Source organism: Erythrolamprus reginae, chromosome Z, assembly GCF_031021105.1.
Source record: "Erythrolamprus reginae isolate rEryReg1 chromosome Z, rEryReg1.hap1, whole genome shotgun sequence".
NCBI lineage: Eukaryota > Metazoa > Chordata > Lepidosauria > Squamata > Dipsadidae > Erythrolamprus > Erythrolamprus reginae.
The window spans coordinates 10,741,924-10,763,765 of NC_091963.1; the positions used below are offsets into that span (position 1 = coordinate 10,741,924).

The following is a 21,842-nucleotide window of genomic DNA, read 5'->3' on the forward strand; positions in this document are numbered from 1 at the left end:
TTACAGCCCAGTTTCTACATTAGATTGGATTCAGGGTTTTTATATGGATTTATTTTAGTTGGGTTATAATTGGGGTCTTATAATTATTATTATATTTGACTTCTTTTTTTATTACTGTGCTATTGTATTGTATTGTTTTTATTGTTGTAAGCCACCCTGAGTCCTACGGGATTCGGCAGCACAGAAGTTGATAATTAAATTATATTAAATAATTAAATTAAATTAAATTAAATTAAATTAAATTAAATTAAATTAAATTAAATTAAATTAAATTAAATTAAATTAAATTAAATTAAATTAAATTAAATTAAATTAAATTAAATTAAATTAAATTAAATTAAATTAAATTAAATTAAATTAAATTAAATTAAATTAAATTAAATTAATTAAATTAAATTAAATTAAATTAAATTAAATTAAATTAAATTAATACCTGTTCCTGTCAGAGTTCCACATAGCATTCAAACTTAAACTAAAATCCAAGGCAAAGTATTCCACAAAGTTCCAAATTATTACAGGAGCCACGCTGGCACCACCGTGGGAAATTTGAATCTGACATTCCCAAAGTTTCTCACCAAGTTTAAAGTTTGCACCCCTTGTCCTGCCCCCAAGCTTGTCACGTTGCCCACTCAGGTTCTGCCAATGTGGCCGTTCCTTCTCCTAGCTTCCGAGCAGGTGGTGGACAAAGGATGACCTTGCACATCTCAAAAGAACATGTTGTTGTTACATCTGCTCCCTCATGAAGTTGCCCCTCCCAGATCCCCATAGTTGTCAGGGCTTCTAATGATAGTGTGGCGAGCGGATGGTTTTCCTCCCAACTTCTGCATCAGCTCCACAGTACCCTTCCTTGCAAAAATTCAAGCTTTGTAAAATGTTGTATCCAAAATGGTATGTGTGGACAAAAGGCAGCAATGGCAAACTGACAAGTGGGTCTTTCTATTCTCCACCTGGAAAAACCTCAGTACAGCACACATAACAACACCAGCAAGGATAGCTTTTGCACAGAAATGGAAAGGATCTAAGATTCCATCTGAAGAGGAAGTACAGTGGTACCTCTACTTAAGAACTTAATTCGTTCCGTGACCAGGTTCTTAAGTAGAAAAGTTTGTAAGTAGAAGCAATTTTTCCCATAGGAATCAATGTAAAAGCAAATAATGTGTGCAAACCCATTAGGAAAGAAATAAAAGCTCAGAAATTGGGTGGGAGGAGGAGGAGGAACTAGAGGAGGAGGATAGTCGCTGCCAAAGGAAGAATATGAGGTGAGGTGAATCAAAAAAATCCAAAACTTTAAGGCTTAAAAGAAAAAAGGAGGGAATCTGAGGTGGCGAGGAGGAGCACATGCCTCCCATACACCCAGCACGAGGCTGCCTCCCATACACTGCGCCACAGAGAGAAACCCAGGAGGAATGGAAGGAAACTAGCTGGGCCTTCATGCTGCTCAAATTTCCTGGGAAATTTTTCCAGGCTCAGGTCCTTAAGTAGAAAATGGTTCTTAAGAAGAGGCAAACAAAATCTTGAACACCCGGTTCTTACCTAGAAAAATTCTTAAGTAGAGGCGTTCTTAAGTAGAGGTACCACTGTACTTTAAAAAATCTTGGACTGTGCAGAAATGAATAGAATAACAATGAAACTCAAGAATGGACAGCAGGTGGAGGTTGCATTTACCGGCCTCGAACGGTGTACCGACGCTGGCGCGCACGTGTTTAGTGGGCACACATGCACCCATGGGCAAATTAAGTCCGGAAGTAGAGGTACCACTGTATATGCATTGGTATTTGTACGAATATGAAATGGGAAATAAAATAAAATAATTTTTCAAAAGAAAAAGAAAAAACTCAGTACAGATAGTCTTCACTTAAATCAATTATGTTATGGCCTTTCAAACTTAAAACAGCCGTAGAAGAGGCACTTGAGAGCCTGAAAAGTATCGCTGACCATCATAAATGGTCATGCTGTCATCTTCCTGCAAGTCTGTTTTACAACCCATTAGGGCATTATGCAGTCATATTTGTAATATTTTTTTTGCTGGTTTTGGACAAAAAGAAGATGTCCTTGTAAAGCAACTGTTTCATTCCCTTAACAGTCTTCACATTTGCTTAACAATCAAAGCATTTGCTTAATAACAGAAAAAGGCAGAAATTTACTTCCAGTCATGGAGATGCCTTGATTTATAATCTTAGCAATTTGCAACCACAATTCCAGGTTCAATGACAGTCGTAACTGAAAAACTACTCACAGTAATAATAATAATAATAATAATAATAATAATTATTATTATTATTATTATTATTATTATTATTTATTAGATTTGTATGCCGCCCCTCTCTGCAGACTCGGGGCGGCTCACAACAATAATAAAACAATGTACAATGTGACAAATCTAATGTTTAAAAGAAAACACATTAAAAACCGAACATTTAAAAACCATGCAACACAAGCATACCATACATAAAACAATATAAGCCTGGGGGAGATGTCTTAATTCCACCATGCCTGGCGATATAGGTGGGTCTTAAGCAATTTACGAAAGTCAAGGAGGGTGGGTTCTAATCTCTGGGGGGAGTTGATTCCAGAGGGCGGGAGCCGCCACAGAGAAGGCTCTTCCCCTGGGGCCCGCCAGGAGACATTGTTTAGTCGATGGGACCCGGAGAAGGCCAACTCTGTGGGATCTTATCAGCCGCTGGGATTTGTGCGGCAGAAAGGAGAGGCATAATGCTGTTTTTCAGATTGTGGTAGAGAATTTCAGGGGATGTGTTTGGAAAAAATGGTAAATCTAATTTTCACTGATAAGAAGTGGTGCCAAACTCTTTCTGAAGTTTTGATTTCTTCTTTTTCTTGGCAGCCAAACAGTAGCAATGATAATTTACAGTCCATTACATCCGGTGATTGGGATGTGTCCAAAATTTTGGGCTATGATGAGAAGCAGCATAAAATGTAAGTACAACTTGTTTTAAAGTAAATGAATTCAATCCCTTTGAGGAATAATTTGAGGAATGAGGCAAGTTTGCACTACGAGAGCATTTTTAAAAGATCAATTAGTTATACACAGGGGTGAGTTCCTCCCAGTTACATAGAAGTCAGTTCAAACCTGTTCACCCAAACTGGTTGCGACCTCCTAGCGACATCATTTATTTATTTATTTATTTATTTATTTATTTATTTATTTATTTATTTATTTATTTATTTATTTATTTATTTATCAGATTTGTATGCCGCCCCTCTCCGCAAACTCGGGGCGGCTAACAGCAATAATAATACAATGTAAACAAATCTAATACTGTATTTAAGTTAATTTAAAACCCCAATTTAGAAACCAATCATACATACTAACATACCATGCATAAATTTTATAAGCCTAGGGGGAGGGAAAGTCTCAATTTCCCCATGCCTGACACAGATCCGGTTCCTTCGGTGCCAGTCTGTGGGTGCCGCCATCTCCTTTTATTTATTTTTAATATATATATATATATTCTGAGCATGCGCAGAAGCTGAGTTTCTGGCACTATGCATGCGGTCGTCATCTTCTTTTCGGCTTTAAAAAAAAATATTTTTCTCAGATTTTTTGACACTGCGCAAACTGGTAGCGAGATAAGTTAGAACCAGTATTGGGCTGCAACCGGTACAGTCAGGTGCGCAGTTGCAGTTGAAAGAATGGAGCTGTGCGCACAGCTCCAGCTGACCAGTGGGCGGGCACACACATTGGTGTGAGATTCGGGTTCTGCGCATGCACAGGAAACCAAATCTCGTGCGAGGGTGTTCGCGCATGCAATAGTTCACCGATTTTTTGTGTTTTTGCTTCCACGCATGCACGGAAGCAAAGAAATCGCTGAAAATCGCTGAAGTCTCATGCACCCAAGCATCTTTGTTCAAGATCTCATGCCGGCGTGCAGCCTTTCCCTAGTTAAAACTCACCCCTGGTTATACATTATAACCCCTGGTAATGCACCACTTTTTTTTTTCTTCGACAATTATTTATTGAACACACTGAAACTTACACACAAGAAAGAATTATGTTTCTTCTACACACTGTATTTTTCTATGTAATGTCCATCCCGTTCTATGGCCTTTCTCCAGCAAGACACAAGGGGGGGGGGGTGCCCTGTCAGTATCACTCCTTGTTCTGGTCACAAAGCCATTTCTGCACTGTGCGAATCACCTCTTCCCCCTCACCCTCTGTGCCCAGCGACTAACCGTACTTCTGTGATGTCAATCAAAGAGACAGGAAGCAAGAATACATGTTGTTGGGGAAGGCACATCTTGTCCTGGACAAAACCTTTTTATTGTCATCCATTCGCATTAGTCATCAGGTTACATCTCATTGGATATTAGAGAATACACAATCTTTTTTTTTTTTGAAAAATACTTTATTAGTTATTTACATTAAAAAAAATAAACAAAACAACAATACAACATTACAAAGTACATAAAATTACATACTTATTTATGCATAGAAATCCATATAGAAAAAGAAAGAACAACATATATACATGACAAAATAAAGCTTTATGCTTTATACATGGGTTGTTTTTGGTATCAGAGCTTAATACTTACACCTGCTAAGTTGCAGGATAATTGATTTTTGCAGCTTGTTCATTTATAACAATATTTTTTTCTTGTTTACATACACAATTATTGGTTACTTTAAAGCATGGGTTTCCTCATGTTTGCCTTGTGGAGCATGAATGATCAATTGTGTTGTTTCATGGCCTACGTGCAGTTTTGGGGGTATCTCTTCTCTCCAGGGTTGATCAAGGAGGAAGTCTGTTTATAGGAAAGGTAGTATCTGTGGAATGCCAGTAATTGTTTATCTTGTGCCTTATCACAGGATTTTAGCCAACTCCGTGGTATGCCAGCCAGAGACAGCTTTTAATCCTGTCTCCACACTTCTGTCAACTGCAGATTCTCCATAAACTGTACACAAACGTTTGTGAATGTTCCCAACAGTTTCTTTAGTGAGAAATTCAATGACGGCACACTACTTGTAACATACATCGCTTACAGACGTCATTTCGAAACACTGCTGCAGCTACACTATCTTTCTGAAGAAACACAACATTTACACACACACTCCTGACAATACAAATAATGTATATCTAAAGTTTCACATTCGTACCATTACTGTAGGCTGAGAAAAAAAAATTTGGTGCATTACTTTCTTGGCGACCCTCGTATAAGACTATCGTAGTAAAAAGGTCAGATCAATTTCCTGGTTTAGGACAAGTTAAGCTCCATAAATTGAATTAAAGGAGAAAGATTCAGACTGAAACTTAGGAGGAATTTGGTGATAGCAATAAATATTATTTTCTGGAGTTTTTTAAATGATGTCTGGAAGATTTCTTGCCTGGAATAGATAAGCAAATTCCTGCATTGAGCAGAGGATTGGATTATATGACCTTTGGGTTCCCTTGCAAACTCATGCATTTTTTTTAATTCTGTGACATTTCAAATAAAATAAGCTCTTGGATATATCTTATTTACCCTTTGATCTTTGTGCAGAACTAATCCGGTTGTCAGAAAAGAAAATTGAAAATGGATTTCCAGACATTTTTTGTTGTTGTTAAAAGTAGTATTAAAAAACCTTGAAGGGTATAATTCCTTGTGTCTGAAATGTCTTAATTTGGGAAGGAGAATAAGAACTGTTAAAGAGGGTTCATTGCTGAACCGTCAGTCTTGCTAGAGCAGCAATTTAAATCAATACAATGGAAATGTTATTTTTCTGTCGCTTGGATCAACGTTGAGATTCTGTGTCAGTTTCATCTGACAGCTGGAAAGCTGTGACTAATTGGAAAAGCATAATTGCACGTGACTATATTTAAATGTTATTTTTGTAAATGTGTTCAAATATAGTTCATGGACATGGTGCCCTCAATTGTGAAATAGCTACATCCAAGTACAGTTTTAACCATATATATATATAGAGAGAGAATTGTCCTAAAAATGAATTCCGGGTATAGTTATAAATGAAGGGGAAATAGCCACCACAATCCCCGGAACATTTAAAATTTATTTAAAACTACTGTACTAAAAATGGAAAGCTGCAGCTGGGTTATGTTTGATCTCGGGGAGCAATGGGGATTTTTAATATTCTGACGAAGTCAGTAGGGACTGATGAAAGCTTAGTAATTTTTAGTAGTTTTAAATAAATTTTAAACGTCCTGGAGATTGTGATGGCTATTGCCTCTTCATTTATTGACAGACAGACAGATAAATAGAGGATGGATGAATGGATGGATGGATTAGATAGATATGAATTTCTGATTTTAACTTTCCATATAGACCCATAATTTAGAAAATATAATCAGGGACACAATTTGGTAGGGTGCTAGAAAATGGAGCATTGGTAGCTAGAGAGGTTCATTGAAATAAGAATGGAATGAATTTAAATGATGCAAGTAGTCCTTGATATACAATCATGGCTGCGACCAGAAATTCCATTGTTATGTAAGGGAGTTAATAAGTGAGTCAGTCCAATTATATCACTTTCTTGCCACAGTTGTTAAAGGAATTGTGCAATTGTTGTATTGCATGCAGGGAACCTGGCATTCCCCATTGAGTTTCCTTGTTGGAAGCCAGCTGGGAAGAACAGAAATGGCAATCACGTGACCACAGGGCATTGCAACCATCATAAATACCTGCCAGTTGCAAAGTGCCCGAATTTTGATCATGTGACCTTGGGGATTCCGTGATGGTTATGAGCGCAAGGATTGGTCACAAGCCACTATTTTTCAGTGCCACTGCAACATAGAACAGTCACTAAACAAGTGGTTATATAACTTGAGGACCACCTGTATCTACACTTTTACTATCATATGAACCACTAGAGCAGGGGTGTCAACTTCAAGGTCCGTGGGCCAATTCCGGCCTGTGGGGTGGTTAGATCTGGCCTGTGGGGCCACCCTGGATACAAGGAAAGATGGCCTGTGGTGCCTCTCCAAGCAAAAATGGAGTCTAGGGGGGCTGCGGCAGCCTCCTGCAGCCCTCTGCCAGTGAAAATGGAGCTTGGTTTGTGTGTGTGTGTGCGTGTGTGCATATGGCCTTCCTAGGCCCCATTCAAATAAATAAATAAATAAATTTTCAAACTGCAATGGTTCCCTACAGCACTCTGCCATCAAAAATGAAGTGTGGGTGGCCCCCTGAGGTTGGCTTTTGCTAGCAGAGGGCTGCAGGAGGCCATCACGTGTGGAAATTGGGCCAATCTCCAATTCTGTTGACAGAGGGCTGCAGGAGGCCACGTGCGATACACACCCAACTCTTGAGCTCTGTTTTTGCTGGCAGAGGGCTAGCAAAACAAACTAAAAGGAAATAGAAAGAAAAGGAGAAATGTTTTCCCTTTTGCATTTGAGCATGCAAGAAGGGACAGAAAAAGAGAAAAGGAAAGAGGAAGGACAAAGGAAAAAGGAAAAAGAAGGACAGAGGGGAAGAGGGGGAGGAAGGAAGGAAGGAAGGAAGGAAGATTATTATTATTATTAGTATTATTGTTGTTGTTGTTGTTGTTGTTATTACTATTATTATTAATTAGATTTGTATGCCCCCCCTCTCTGCAGACTCGAGGCAGCTCACAACAACTCGGGGCGGCATACAATGAGAGGGAGGGAAGATCTCAGGGAAATCCGACTCTATCACTTACCTCTGATAAGAGTGATATTGAGTTGGCCACACCCACACAACCGTACCCTCCCCCCCCCAAGGTCAAACATAACCCCTATGCAGCTTTCAATGAAATTGAGTTTGACCCCCCTGCACTAGAGTTATAGAAATGTATTTAACTTAGCAAACAAAATTAATAGAGCGGCAATAGTCAGCCTGTCAGCTAGTGAAACAGTATTTTATGTACACCCTACATCATGGATTGGGCCTTAGTTATATTTACAGATTGTCCCCACTCTGAACATATATTTATAAGCACTGGTGTGGGGGGGAGAGAATTATACAATAACAGGAGACAGAAATGAACATTTGGGAAGGACTGGGAAAGAACGTGAATATTCACCCAGCACAGTGAAGAAGGGAAGAATTTAAAACATATTTTTCCCAAATTCCCAGCCATGAGAACTAGAGACTTGTCTAAGAAAAAGCAATCTGGAATCTAGGTTTTATCAAGAAACAAACTCTTTGGAAAATGTTTCTGGCACATAAGAAACTTTTGGCCAGACATTTTTTACTTCTGTTTCAAAAGAGATTTATGCTTGGGAAACTCACAGTGGATTGTTGCTCCTAAAAACCTAATCATTTGAATTTTATTTTAGCTATTTTCTCAGCACAGAAGAGTTGCCAAGGACTCGGCATTTATACAGGTATGATAAATTTTATGCCAAGATAACTTTCTGATTATACTTGGGGAAGAAGACTCTTTGTAAAAAAAACTTTGTAAAAAAACTGTTTAAAAATGTTGCTGTCAGCTTCTCAACTTTTATTTTGGGGATGTTATTATTTATCTGTGGTCTTTGTTTTTGTCTTTGTCTTCAAAAAACTCTTACTTTTATTTATTTATGTAGACCAGTGGTTCTCAACCTGGGGGTCAGGACCCCTTTGGGTGTCGATCAACCCTTTTACAGGGGTTGACTAAGACCATGGGAAAAGACAAATTTCCCATGGTGTTAGGAACTAAAGCTTCTATTCTGGTGCCTTGGAACACTTTACAATCTGACCAATCAGGCGTTTACAGTGGGGGTGTCCCTCTGACCTTCCTGCCAATCAGCTTAAAGCTCTGTTGGAAGAATTGGCGCTAGACTTATGGTTGGGGGTCACCACAACGCGAGGAATTGTATTCGAGGATCACGGCATAAGAAAGGTTGAGAACCACTGATGTAGATCATTACAGCGAGTTTGTTCTCATTTCAATTTCATCTAGACTGTTAGGTCAAGTGGTTAAGGCATCAGGCTAGCAACCAGGAGACGGTGAGTTCTAGTCCCGCCTTAGGCATGAAAGCCAACTGGGTGACTCTGGGCCAATCACCAAGAGATGGTGAATTCTAGTCCAACCATAGCCAGGAAAGCCACCTACATGATTTTGGGCCAGTCCCTGTTTCTTAGCCCAATCCACCTCACAGGGGGGTTGTTGTGGGGAAAACAGGAGGAGGAAGGAATGATCCGGTATGTTCACTGCCTTGAGTTACTAATAAAGTAAGAAAAGCAGGATAAAATTTAAACAAATGAATGAATGATTCTATCCATGATGAACACATAGAAAGCTGCCTTGCATTTTGAGAGATGGTTCATCTAGTTGACCCAAGAGTAGGTTCCTCCTGGTTCAGACCGAACCGGTAGTAACCTGGCGGTCTGTGTCGCTGGAGGACCGGCAGCAGCCCAGGCCTGCCAAGCCCCCAAACCAGCTCTCTCAGTGGCGCCCATGGGGCCGCCATCTTGTTTTTGCTTCTGAGTACACGGAAAGGCTGTTTTTTGCCTCTGCAAATGAGCAGAAGCTGGGCTTTTAGCACTTTGCATGCATGTGCAAAGCGTATGCTCGACACTTCTAGGAGCGAACCAGCAGCAAAGAAAACCAGAACTCAGTCCTGGTCCTCAGCCCAACACTATCTGCTTATCTAATTTAGTCTCCTGCACCCTTTGAAATATGTGGGGCTATAACCAAAGAAGGGTCGCTCATCTTACCTCCCACCAATGCGCCAACTGAGACTGTCGCCGGTGCGTGCATGCTCAATGCATGCGTCGGTGCAAGACTTGGCTTCTGCACATGTGCATTAAGTGAAATCTCTCACGAGATGTGTACGCAATGAGATTTTAGCAATTTTCATTGATATTTTTGCTTCTGCTCATGCGCAAAAGCAAAAAATCGGCACAAATTGATGACATCTCGCTCACGCAACCATCCCCACACAAGATTTTGCTTGCTGCACCTGTACAGAAGGCAAATATCATGGGGGGGCATGTTGGGGGCACGTAGCTTTGCACACATCCCCAAAATTCCTACCAGGACTGAGCACCTGAGTGCACCGTCTGCTGCCCAATACTCGCTATAAACACCGGGAATTCCCAACCCACATCGGTTGCAACTCATCTGCATGGAATCAAATTGGGGAAGACTGAATTTGAGGCAGAGATCAAATATTAATATACTCTTCCTGCCGTTTTGTTTTGGGGTTTTTTTTGCATTTTGACAATTGAACCTCTTTTTGTTTTTCGTTATTTTTTTACAGTGCCAGCACCAAGGGGAACTTCAACCGGCAATGTCTCTCTTGTGATTTGATTAACAACTGCACTTACTTCCATGCAACGTTCAGCCACAACATGGCATATTTCCTGTTGACCTGTGAAGGTAGGTGATGTCACATAATCACCAATTTATTTCAGGCCTCCCATTAAAGAGTTGATGCCACACAAAAGTGCAAATTCACTCAGAAGGCGTTGGGAAAGAAATGGAATACAAATGAAAAAACAGAGTATTTTACCAGATAGTGGTAGTCCTGTTCTGTTTGGACCTACCTGCGTCAGGACAAAAGAGAACCCACTCGCAGAAAATTCAAAACAAACATGTCTATATTTTAAAATGATTTGTGCAAAACCAGGTCAGGCTCTCAGTCCATGTTGGCAGCTTTCCTGGGCAAATTGACTAATAGATAATGAACAGCTGCGGCCGTGAGCCAAATTCAATTTAGACATTTTTCAGTGCTCTAATGTCTTTTTAAACACACACTTACAAAGCTTCAGGCTTTCCTAAGACAGCTGGATCTCTGCACGATTAACATAAAGGGATAACAACCGTTTACCAGCAAAGTATTTCTAGAACCTTGGATCTAAGACCTTCTCCATTACAAATGCTGAATCTCCACACTTTTTTGCCCATAAATCCTCACTTATATACTGTCTGGGTGTGGTCAACTGTTTTCTAGAGCAGTGTTTCCCAACCTTGGCAACCTTGGCAACTTGAAGATATCTGGACTTCAACTCCCAGAATTCCCCAGCCAGCATTTCTGGGAGTTGAAGTCCAGATATCTTCAAGTTGCCAAGGTTGGGAAACACTGTTCTAGAGATATAACTGTCTAGACTTTTTTTTCATAGACTCACTTTCTGAACTGTTCATGTCTGCTTCATGACCTTCTGACCCGGGCATCTAACAAGGGCTCCTGATCCCCAATGTCTCCTCCTCCTCCTCTGGCTCAGACCAATGTCTCCTCCTCCTCCTCTGGCTCAGACCTTACCGTTATTGGGGTTTCTACAGTCTCTACTGGTTCCCCCAAGTTTCTCAGATTCCAATTCTCCCTCACTCCCACTCTCTGACTCAGCTGTCAAGAACACTGGCTTAGGGTACCAAGACAGACCCGGTTCATCTTCAATAGAATCTGTGACCAACTGAGCTGGTCGTGGACCACTCACAACAGTCCTCAACTTACAACTGTTAGTGACCATTCAAAATTATAACAGCTCTGAAAAAAGTGGCCATTCACTATATTCACTTATATTCCGCCTTTATTATTTTTACAAGTAAGGTAGAGAACTTATTCAACACAATGGAGCATTTTCAAGAGGCAATTAGACTTTCTGGTTTTTCTTTGCTTCTCATCCAAGACACTTCTTCAGCTCTACTTCTGTTCTTCAGAAACTGAAGAAGCTTCTTGGATGAGGAGCGAAATGTCTTCAAAGAAAAAGCGAGAGGTGCCTCTTGAAAAAGTATCTTTGAGACAGCCATGATCTGGATGACTGAGAATCTCCATAGATATTCAACATGCCTTTCTCCTCCTATTTTCCCCACAACAGCCCTGTGAGGTGGATTGGTCTGCAAGAAGGATTGGTCCAAGGCAGTAATGGGCAGCCATATTTTTTACTGCCACACTATGGGTGTGGCTTATTTTGTCATGTGACTGGGTAGGAGTGGCTTGTCATCTGTTTGACCAGGTGGGAGTGGCTTGAACGATCACCATCGTTCAAGTGAACTGTTAAGTCCTCAACTTATAACATTACCAGTGTCGCTGGTGGGGTGACAATTTGTTTCGTGTTTCCCGCGCTCTCCTTCTTGGGTCGCCCCCCCCCACCCCGTCTCAGGCTGGGTAGTTAGGCGAATGGGTGCTGCCAGAAGCATAAATGCTGCCAGCGCTGCTTCCACCCATACCTTCTGCTTGTACCTCAGGGGGGAGGTGGCCACGGGAGGCTGGAAGGGAGACAGGCAGGAGAGAGGGGAACTCATCCGAGGCCAGGAAGGAGGAAAGAGGAAAAAAGCAAGGAGCGCAGATGCAGCAGCAGCAGCAGGGAAAAAAAGAAGAGCCGAGCCGAGACCAGTAATCCAGGAAGTGGCAGCCACCGATCAGCTGGACCTGCACATGCATCTTCATTTCCGCCAGTGGAACTGCATTCCACCCCGTCCTGCCTGCTGCCTAACCCTGGTCCAAGGTCAACCCACCTGGCTTTCCTGTTTTGTTTTGTTTGTACTAGATTTTGGGGGGGGGGGGGGTTTCAAGGATGCTATGGTGACACACATAAAAAATGTCCAGAACTTCCATGGTAATTTGAGGTTTTTTGACCCAGTCCTCTGCAGCGACCCCTGTACAAAGCTATTGAAATGTGAGATGGGTGGTGCAGTTGCCAATATTTTCAAAGCTCAAACCCCCCCATTCAGAACCTTTAAAGAAAAGAAATCTGGGATCACCAGCAAATGCCAGAAACGTTTGTCTCTGTTATTGACTCAGTAGAATATTACTGGCAGCACACAGCTTTTAATTACAGCCAGGGATTGAAAAGCGCTCCCGGTGCCTTTGTTTATTAGTATGATAATACGGCCTTGGTATATGAGATTTCAGTGCATTACAGTGATCCATAATTCATGGCCTAGCAAATAAAGAGATCCCGGAAGCCATATGCTGGGAGGAGAGGGAGGGCCGCAGGGAAGGGAGATCTGCTCTTGCCAATTAGCCCTTTTGTAGCATCCAAGGGCCATGTGTGATCTCCATCTCCGTCTCCAGCTGCTCTTTTAAATCATTCATCACTGCTGGAAAGATATCATGATGCACGTAGTAGACCATTTTCATTGTTGGTTATGTAGGGAAAATATTATTTCTCTGAAATTTTCTGAAAATATTTGAAGGAGGGGCCTTTTTTTTTTCTTAACCATTAAAAAAAGAATAAAACATTTACTTTCTTGTCATCTATTTAATTTATTTGTTTGTTTGTGTGTTAGATTTATAGGCCACCCAACTACTTACAGATTCTGTTTAAAGGTTTAAAAAACTTCCCCACATTTTTATGTATCTTAATCAGAGAATACTGATTACCCATTATTATGATTTTTATTGGCTTTATTTTATTTTTGATTTTTCAATTATTATTTATTAGACTTCCCGAGTCTGCAGAGAGGGGTGGCATACATATCTAATAAATTATTATTATTATTATTATTATTATTATTATTATTATTATTATTATATTATATGCTGCCCATCTTGTCATCAGGTTACTTTGTTATTACTCTTTATTTAAACACACACACACATACACAAACACCACACATACACAGAGAGAGAGAGAGAGACTCACACAGTGCTTTAGAAAGGCAAAAGCAGGATTTCCCCAAAACATGTGGCATTTTTAATTATTTCCTTTGGCCCCAGGTCTAGTTGGGTAATGATTTGGTTAGTTTCATGACGAATGCCTGGAAAATACTATAGCATTTCTTTTAAACAGCACCGTTTCAGTCTGATCAGTGATGGGCAGGAGTCCGTGCAATCAGGTGCTCCACCCTGGTAGAAATTTCCCCGACGTGTGCACCAGGGATGGGCAGCAGGCAGGATGGGGTGGAACGCAATTCCACTGGCGGAAATGAAGATGCATGTGCAGCTCCAGCTGATCAGCGGCTGTCACTGCCTGGATTGCTGGTCTCAGCTCGGCTCTCCCTTTTTCCCCTGCTCCTTGCTTTTTTCCTCTTTCCTCCTTCCTAGCCTCGGATGAGCTCCTGCCCAGCTCCCCTCTAGTTCACGCAGCCACCTCCTGCCTTAGGTGCAAGCAGAAGGTGTGGGTGGAAGTGGCGCTGGCAGCATTTATGCTTCTGGCAGCACCTGTTCGCCTAGCTACCCAGCCTGAAGTGGGGGGGCGACCCAGAAAGGAAAGCGCAGAAAACGTGAAGCAAATTGTCACCCCAGCGAGCGACACCGATAAGATTGTAAGTCGAGGACTTAACAGTTCACTTGAATGATGATGATCATTCAAGCCACTCCCACCTGGTCACATAGTCGGCAAGCCACTCCTACCCAGTCACATGACCATTAAGCCACACCCACAAAATAAGCCACACCCATAGTGTGGCAGTAAAAATTTTGACTGCCCATTACTGGTGTGCATACGCACCCCCGTGCAAGATTTGGCTTCTGCGCATATGCAGCAAAGCAAAATTTTGTGTGAGGACACTCGCACAAGTGAGATTTTGGCAATTTTCACCAACCTTCGGCCTCTGAGCATGCGCGGAAGCAAAAATATTGCCAAAAATCACTAAAATCTCACTTGGGTGCATTTTTGTGCAAGGTTTGCTAGCTGCGCATGCGCAGGAGTCAAATCTCACACCACTAGGCGCACACGTACCCACAACGCCCTCGGAAGGTGCTCCTGTAGCACCAGAGATGAGCGACCCTTCACTGTGACCATTATGCAGTGATGGGCTACCAAAATTTTTACTACCACACTGTGGATGTGGCTTATGCATTTTGTTTCAACATCTTTCAGTGCAAATTGGGGGCTCTGGGGAGGAGCTCCAAATTTTGTTACCGTTCCTGTAGGAGCCCACAACTGCCATTATGTAACTAAGGGGAAAGTAGTGTGGGGGGGAAGCCTACGCCCGTAATGGCGAACCTATGGCACAACTACCGGAAGTGGCACACAGAGCCATTTCTCCGGGCACACGGAGCCATCACTCCTTGCTCTTCTGGGTTCCGGTGCACCAGCCAACTGGTTTTCATGTGCACAGGCGCTCCAGGAACCAGAAGAATAGTCGTCCATTGCACATGGTATCTCCAGGAATATGGTCTTCCTGTTTCCAGTGTGTGCATGGACACCGGCCAGCTGGTCTGCTTTCTGGCACTCGTGTGCATGCCCAGGCAATGTCACACATTCAGAGCTTCTCCAACCGGCGCCCTTTCCAGATGCTGGGGCCAAGAGCGCTGCTGCCAATTAGGGAATGGCTGCTCCTTTGTCTCGCCAGGGAATGGGCCAGTAAGAGCAGTAAGAGGAGCACCGGCCCTCTTGAAAGAAGTTGGGGGGAACATGTGCAGTGGGGAGTTGCACATGTGCATGTACAGTGCAGGGCACATGCACCATGTGGGACATGGGGGGCACATAATGCCAAAAAAGTTCACCATCACTGTCCTAGACCAGGGGTAGGCAAATTCGGCTCTTCTATGACATGTGGACTTCAACTCCCAGAATTCCTGAACTAGCATAATTGGCTCAGGAATTCTGGGAGTTGAAGTCCACAAGTCATAGAAGAGCCAACTTTGCCTACCTCTGTCCTAGACTAATAAAATACTTTTAACGTTATTTCTATTAATCAGTTTTTTAGGTGCAGTAAATCATTTTTATTTTATTTTTTTTGGCAATTCCCTGAGCAACCAAATGCTTGAATAGCAAAAATGCTCATTTTGTGTGTTCTCATAGTACAGATTTTCTTTTGTGACAACGTCAAAGGAAGTATCACTGTGTATGCATTTGCACCTATATTAAAATGTGGGAGACAGGAAAATAGTCAATCATTGAATGAAAGAAGAGAAACAAAATATTGATTGCAAGGTTACAGTCATCTGGAAGTAACATACATGTGAATACACAAAAAGCATTATGTAGTCCCGGTTTTTAGAGGTGTTGAATTTGCCTTTTATCAGGAAACTATAAATACAAGAATGTTTGCAAGGAAAATGTTTTGCAGTGTAGTGGAACAATATTTCAGAAGGGCTGCACATCAAATGACAAGCTTGATTTCTTTAAAGCTTCCTTAATTGTTTTCCCCCCCTGGGTTTTTTCTCAGTTTATCCTAAAGCAGTGATTCTCAACCTGGGGGTCAGGACCACTTTGGGGGTCGAACGTTTCACAGGGGCCGCCTAAGACCATGGGGAAAAACAAATTTCCCATGGTGCTAGGAACTAAAGCTTCTATTCTGGCACTTTGGAACATATTTTTACAATCTGACCAATCAGGCGTTCACAGTGGAGGTGTCCCTCTGACCTTCCTGCCAATAGGATTAAAGCTGTGTTGGAAGAATTGGCGCTAGACTTATGCTTGCGGGTCACCACAACATGAAGAAATGTATTAAAGGGTCACAGCATTAGAAAGGTTGAGAACCACTGTCCTAAAGGATTGTGCAAAAGCAAAAAACAGATTGTGGGATGAATAAATGTAGGATAAATGAAAAAAATGCAGTCCATAGATTTCAAGGGACCATGCACATTTCTTTAGATGGATTGGTATAGAATAACCCATAACCATTTACTCAGGATTTTTTTTCCCCTGGAATAATGCCTATATTTAATCATATAACACTCACCTGTCAATTTAAGAAGAAAACAAGCTCAGTGCGCTTTGGAAAATATATACTGCTCAAAAAAATAAAGGGAACACTCAAATAACACATCCTAGATCTGAATGAATGAAATATTCTCATTGAATACTGTACTTCGTTTCTGTACAAAGTTGAATGTGCAGAACAGCATGTGAAATGGATTATGAATCTGTGTTGTTTCCTAAGGGGACAGTTTGATTTCACAGAAGTTTGATTTACTTGGAGTTATTTTGTGTCGTTTAAGTGTTCCCTTTATTTTTTTTCAGCAGTGTTATTTTTTTCAGATTCAAGCTTTCCTTCCTCCCTTTACCTCTTTCTATCTCTTATGAGAAGACCTCAAAAAGTCCTTTTACTTCTCAGCAATTTTGATGGAGCAAAATGACATTTCCCATGCATTGATCCTTAGCTGAAGCTTGGATACCCGGATTCCATATTTTATATCAGTGATGGCGAACCCATGGCACGTGTGACACAGGTGGCACAACGAACCATATCGGAAGGCATGCGAGGTCCCTATGTCAGCTGCAGTGCACATGTGGATGCTAGCCAGCTGATTTTTGGCTTTGGGGATGGTCATTTCGCCCTCCAGAGGCTTCAAGGAAGCTTCCATGAAGCCCCTTATGTGTTGTTATGTATGCATGCTTTTAAAGTGGAAAGAGTTCCTAAAATGTCGTATGCAAAGCTGGAGTAACCTCTCCAGAGCATGAGGCCTGTGTAGGTTAGTATGGAGGGTAGGCTGTTACCCAAGCAGTAGATCCCCCTTCTCCACGTCTCTGAAATATTCCAGTGGAATGGCAAAGGCCAATACGATTGGTTCCAGCTACGTTGCAGGAGTTATCAGAATGTGGCTGTACACAGTCACGATTTTGCCTCAAGGTTTACTCCTGAAGCCTTTGCCAATGATGGATATAGCCACAGGGCATTGGAGGTTTGCAATCAGAGTTCCCCTTGGTTTTGCCACTTAATCTACCGTTGGGATGTAGAGTCCTCTTCAAAACCATTAATCAGGGCTGCCCTATGTCTCCGCTTTTGTTTATTACTGCCCAAGAATATTTTTAAAATAAAATTCGTAATAATAAAAATACTGTATAAAAGGCATTAAAATTAAAGACCAAGAATACAAAACACAAGTGTATGCGGATGACATTGTTTTTTTTCCTGGATGACCCTTTTGAATCAGGTCCAGAATTGTTTTTAATGAGGTCTTATTCCTCCAACACGATGGTATATCTGGGGCAAATATCTGAGTTATAAATAGTCTCCTGGCAGGTCCTTCATAACCTACACTTAGCACTAAGTGTCCAGTCACAAGTGGAAAACTACAGACGGTAATTCAGGGCTATACATTCCCTTCCTTTGACCACAAATACTCCTTCTTTACTTTCATTTCATGTGCTACTATATATAGCCGCCATGAGTCCTTTGGGATTGGACGGCATAGAAGTCAAATTAAATAAATATATGGATCGATTACCAATCGTTGGGGTTGGGAGTCCCATTTGGAACTTTCAGACATCTAGATGCCAAGGCTTTAGCTGACCCATTGACCAGAGGGCTGGAACACATACATAGCAGGGTGTCCAGCAAACCTAGAAAACAGGAAAATCAGGGAATTATCAGGGAAATTGGCGGTTCGAGAAATATCGGAATTATCAGGGAATTCGTGAAAAAAACCAAAATAAATCAGAGGGGGGAAACAAACTGTATTAAACATTTTAAAACTCAGGGAAAAATCATGTTTTTAAAAAAATGGATCACGCTGCCTGGCAGAGTCAAGCAAAAATGAGCATAACTGTGGCAACAACTTGCTTCCTCAGCTACTGATATTTCTCCATGGCTTAGCCATTTGGTATGACGTCATCTACGACTGCCCCTTAACTAGATCGCAAGCTACAGGGAAATGTCAGGGAAATATCAGGGACTTTCAAAATGCTTTCCTCCTGGACATCCTGACATAGCCATTTCAATTGGTTCAAACATAACCTGTCCTATTTGGGTTTCTGGATCACTTAATTTTTTAAAAAAAGAGGGTGGATGCATTTTGGTGTCTAGGATCTTGATGGCCAACCTATGGCACACATGATGCAGGTGGCTCTCTTTGGGCATGCACAATATCTGACATCAACACAATTGAGAGAGTCCAGAAATATTTCACAAGAAGAGTCCTTTGTTCCTCTTCTCACAACAAAACACCTTACTCAATCAGAGACTTGAAATTCTTGGTTTAGACAACTTACAACTCCGTCGTCTCCGTTCCGACTTAATTATAGTTCATAAACCAAAATGTCCTACCTGTTAACGACTACTTCACCTTCAACCGCAACAACACACGAGCACGAAATCGATTTAAACTAAATGTCAACCGCTCCAAACTTGACTGCAAAAAATACGACTTCAGCAACAGAGTAATCAACGCCTGGAATGCACTACCTGACTCTGTGGTTTCTACTCCTAACCCCAAACCCTTTAACCTTAGACTATCTACAATTGACTTCTCTCCCTTTCTAAGAGGTCTGTAAGGGGCGTGCATAAGCACACCACTGTGCCTACCGTTCCTGTCCTATTGTCTACTTTTTATCATTACTTATCTAATGTTTTATATGTACAAATTATCACCCTATAATTGTTTGACAAATAAATAAATACATAAAAATAAAAAATAAATAAATATCACCAGCTACTCTTCTAGTTTCCAGACATTTTCACGCAGTTTTCAGGCAGTTTTTCGAGCTGTTTTCAGGCCAAAAAACAGGAATGTGCACATGTCTTTGCAGATTCTGGAGTGCTGGAAAATGGCCTGAAAATAGCCAAATACCAGGAGGAGGCTGTTTTCTGAGCTGTTTCATGCCATTTGAGGGGCATTTTCAGCCTTAAAAACACCCCCCAAAATAGGAATTTAGTTATTAAATTCATAAGCCGTCCAACTCCTTGCGGACTCTGTGTAACAAATAAAGCAATATAAAAACAATTCATGAGCACACCTTCCAGCTGGTCTTTGGGTTTCCAGTGCTACAGCATGCGCATAGGTATGCATGTTACGCTTTGGGTACTCAGTGCTGAAAAGGTTCACCATCCCTGGTCTAGGGCAGTGATGGTGAACCTTTTTTTCCTTGGGTGATGAAAGAGCTGGCACGCACATTATCGCATATGCGTGAGTGCCCACATCCATACTTCAATGCCTGGGGAGGGTGAAAACAGCTTCCTCCATCCTCCGAAGGCCCTCTGGAGGCCTGTTTCCCAACTTCTGGTGGGCCAAGTAGGCTCATGTTTCATCCTTCCCAGGCTCCAACGGCTTCCTCTGGCCAAAGGCCACAGAAGGGTAAAAACACCCTCCCACATCCCCCCCAGAAACACTCCGTAATCCCAAAACACCCTCCCAGAGCCCCTGTACAAGCCAAAAATTAGCTGGCTGGCACCCACATGCACATTGGAGCTGACCTAGGACAACAGCTTGCATGCCAGCAGATATGGTCTGCGTGCCACCTGTGGCACCCATGCCATAGGTTCACCATCCCTGGTCTAGGGCAATGATGGTGAACCTATGGCATGCATGCCTCATTTAGCACATGGAGCCATATCTGCTGGCATGTGAGCCGTTTCCCTAGCTCAGCTTCAGCCTGCATATGTGTGACAGCCAGCTGATTTTGGGCTCACGTGGAGGCTTTGGGAGGACATTTTAGGTTCCCGGAGGGCCTCTGGGGGTTGTTTTCACCCTCCCCAGGCTTCAGGGAAACCTCTGGGGCCTGGGAAGGGCAAAAAATGGACCTACAAGGCCCAATGGGAGTTGAGAAACGACTCCAACCTCCAGAGGGCCTCTGCGGGGATGGGGGAGGCCATTTTTGCCCTCCCTAGGCATTGAATTATGGGTGTGGGCACTCACACGTGTGATAGCCCACGCGCACACCCAAGGGAGAAAAGGTTCGCCATCCCTGCTCTAGGAGATTGTATTATTCTTTTTTTAAAAAAAAAAAAGGAAGGCAACGTCCCTGTAGATAAATCTGGCAGGAAGCAATGCTTAAAGATGAATTTATATCCTGCTAGAAATGTTTGCGTTCTTAGAGCGTTACTTTCACCTTCGCACAATGAGTTATCTGGGAAGTGCGGTGTAATCCTTTGTGTCATGTGCATATTACGGCATGGAAATAATCTAAAACAAATTCTTCTAGTTGTGTTTGCACTAATTAAAATATTGACAAATTAGAGAAGATGAAGCAAGACGGTGCTCCACTGGGAGACACTGTCTATCTTCTACAGTTTTGGTTGGTGCCTATTAATTATCTCTGGGCAACTGGTTGCTGAGATCAGCTTTCCATGTAATAGTCCTCGGAGAGGGGCGGCATAAACGTCCAATTAATAAATAAATAAATAATAGGGCCAGGGATTTAACATCTAGCCCTGAATATCATTGCAGGGGCATTTTCTTAAATCTAAATGCATTTCCTTTTCTTTCTTTTCAAGGTCCGCGAATTCCTATGGTAACTGTCCACAGAACATCCGATACAGAAAGTAAGTATTTGCAGGAGGCTGTTGAGATCTTCCAAAGGCGACAGCATGCCCAGCAGGGATCAAAAGACAGAGAAATATCCAGGCAGGAGTTCCACATACCGGCCATCACCGCTATGCTCTCCGGGACCGTTGCGGACGTGTCTGGTGGACGCATGTGTGCCTGTTGGCGCAAGATTTGGCTTATGCGCATGCGCAGCAAGCAAAATCTCACACGAGGATGCTTTTCACATGAGATTTCACCAATTTCCAGCAATTTCTTTGCTTCCGCGCATGCGCAGAAACAAAAAATCCTGCCGAAAATTGGCAAAATCTCGTGCGCAAGAGCATCCTCGTGTAATATTTCATTTGCTCCGCATGCGCAGAAGCCAAATCTTGGGCAGGAGGGCGGGTGGTGGGCGCAGAGATGTGTGTCCACTACCGGAACCCCAAAACAAGCCGTACAGGGTGCAACCCGCTACTGGCGATATCCCAAGTTCCAATGGGTAAAAATAATATTTGTGGGTGTTAGTTGTGAGCTGCTCTGAGTCTTCGGAGAGGGGCAGCATACAAATCTAATAAATTATTATTATTAAATTATTATTATTTTATTGTGGAAGATAAACTTAGAGCCTCGCATGCTTTTTAACTTATTTTATATCTGGTTTGTTTTACTATCTGATGTTTTAACGCTGTACTTGCTTTTACAATTGAGGTGGGCAGGATATAATTTTAATAAAATAAAAATTTTGAAAGACAAAAGTTTGGCGCTTAAAGAGGCTTTGGCAGTTCAGAGTGAACGGAGCATTTTCCTTTCTCTGGGTGCTTGGAGAGGGAATAAACCTCTGCCACGCCCAGAGAAAAGAAACACTCC

At 42.0% G+C, this 21,842-nt stretch overlaps 1 protein-coding gene across 3 annotated transcripts in view; it reads left to right on the forward strand.

Annotated features, from left to right (window-relative positions):
- The window catches only part of DPP6 (dipeptidyl peptidase like 6), a 571,062-nt gene that overhangs the window by 530,800 nt on the left and 18,420 nt on the right, over positions 1-21,842 (forward strand). For all 3 annotated transcript variants that reach the window (XM_070728861.1, XM_070728858.1, XM_070728859.1), the window contains exons 14-17: positions 2,843-2,934; positions 8,247-8,294; positions 10,155-10,273; positions 20,945-20,992. In XM_070728861.1, the coding sequence (XP_070584962.1) occupies positions 2,843-2,934; positions 8,247-8,294; positions 10,155-10,273; positions 20,945-20,992 (307 nt within the window). The remainder of the gene's footprint in view (positions 1-2,842; positions 2,935-8,246; positions 8,295-10,154; positions 10,274-20,944; positions 20,993-21,842) is intronic.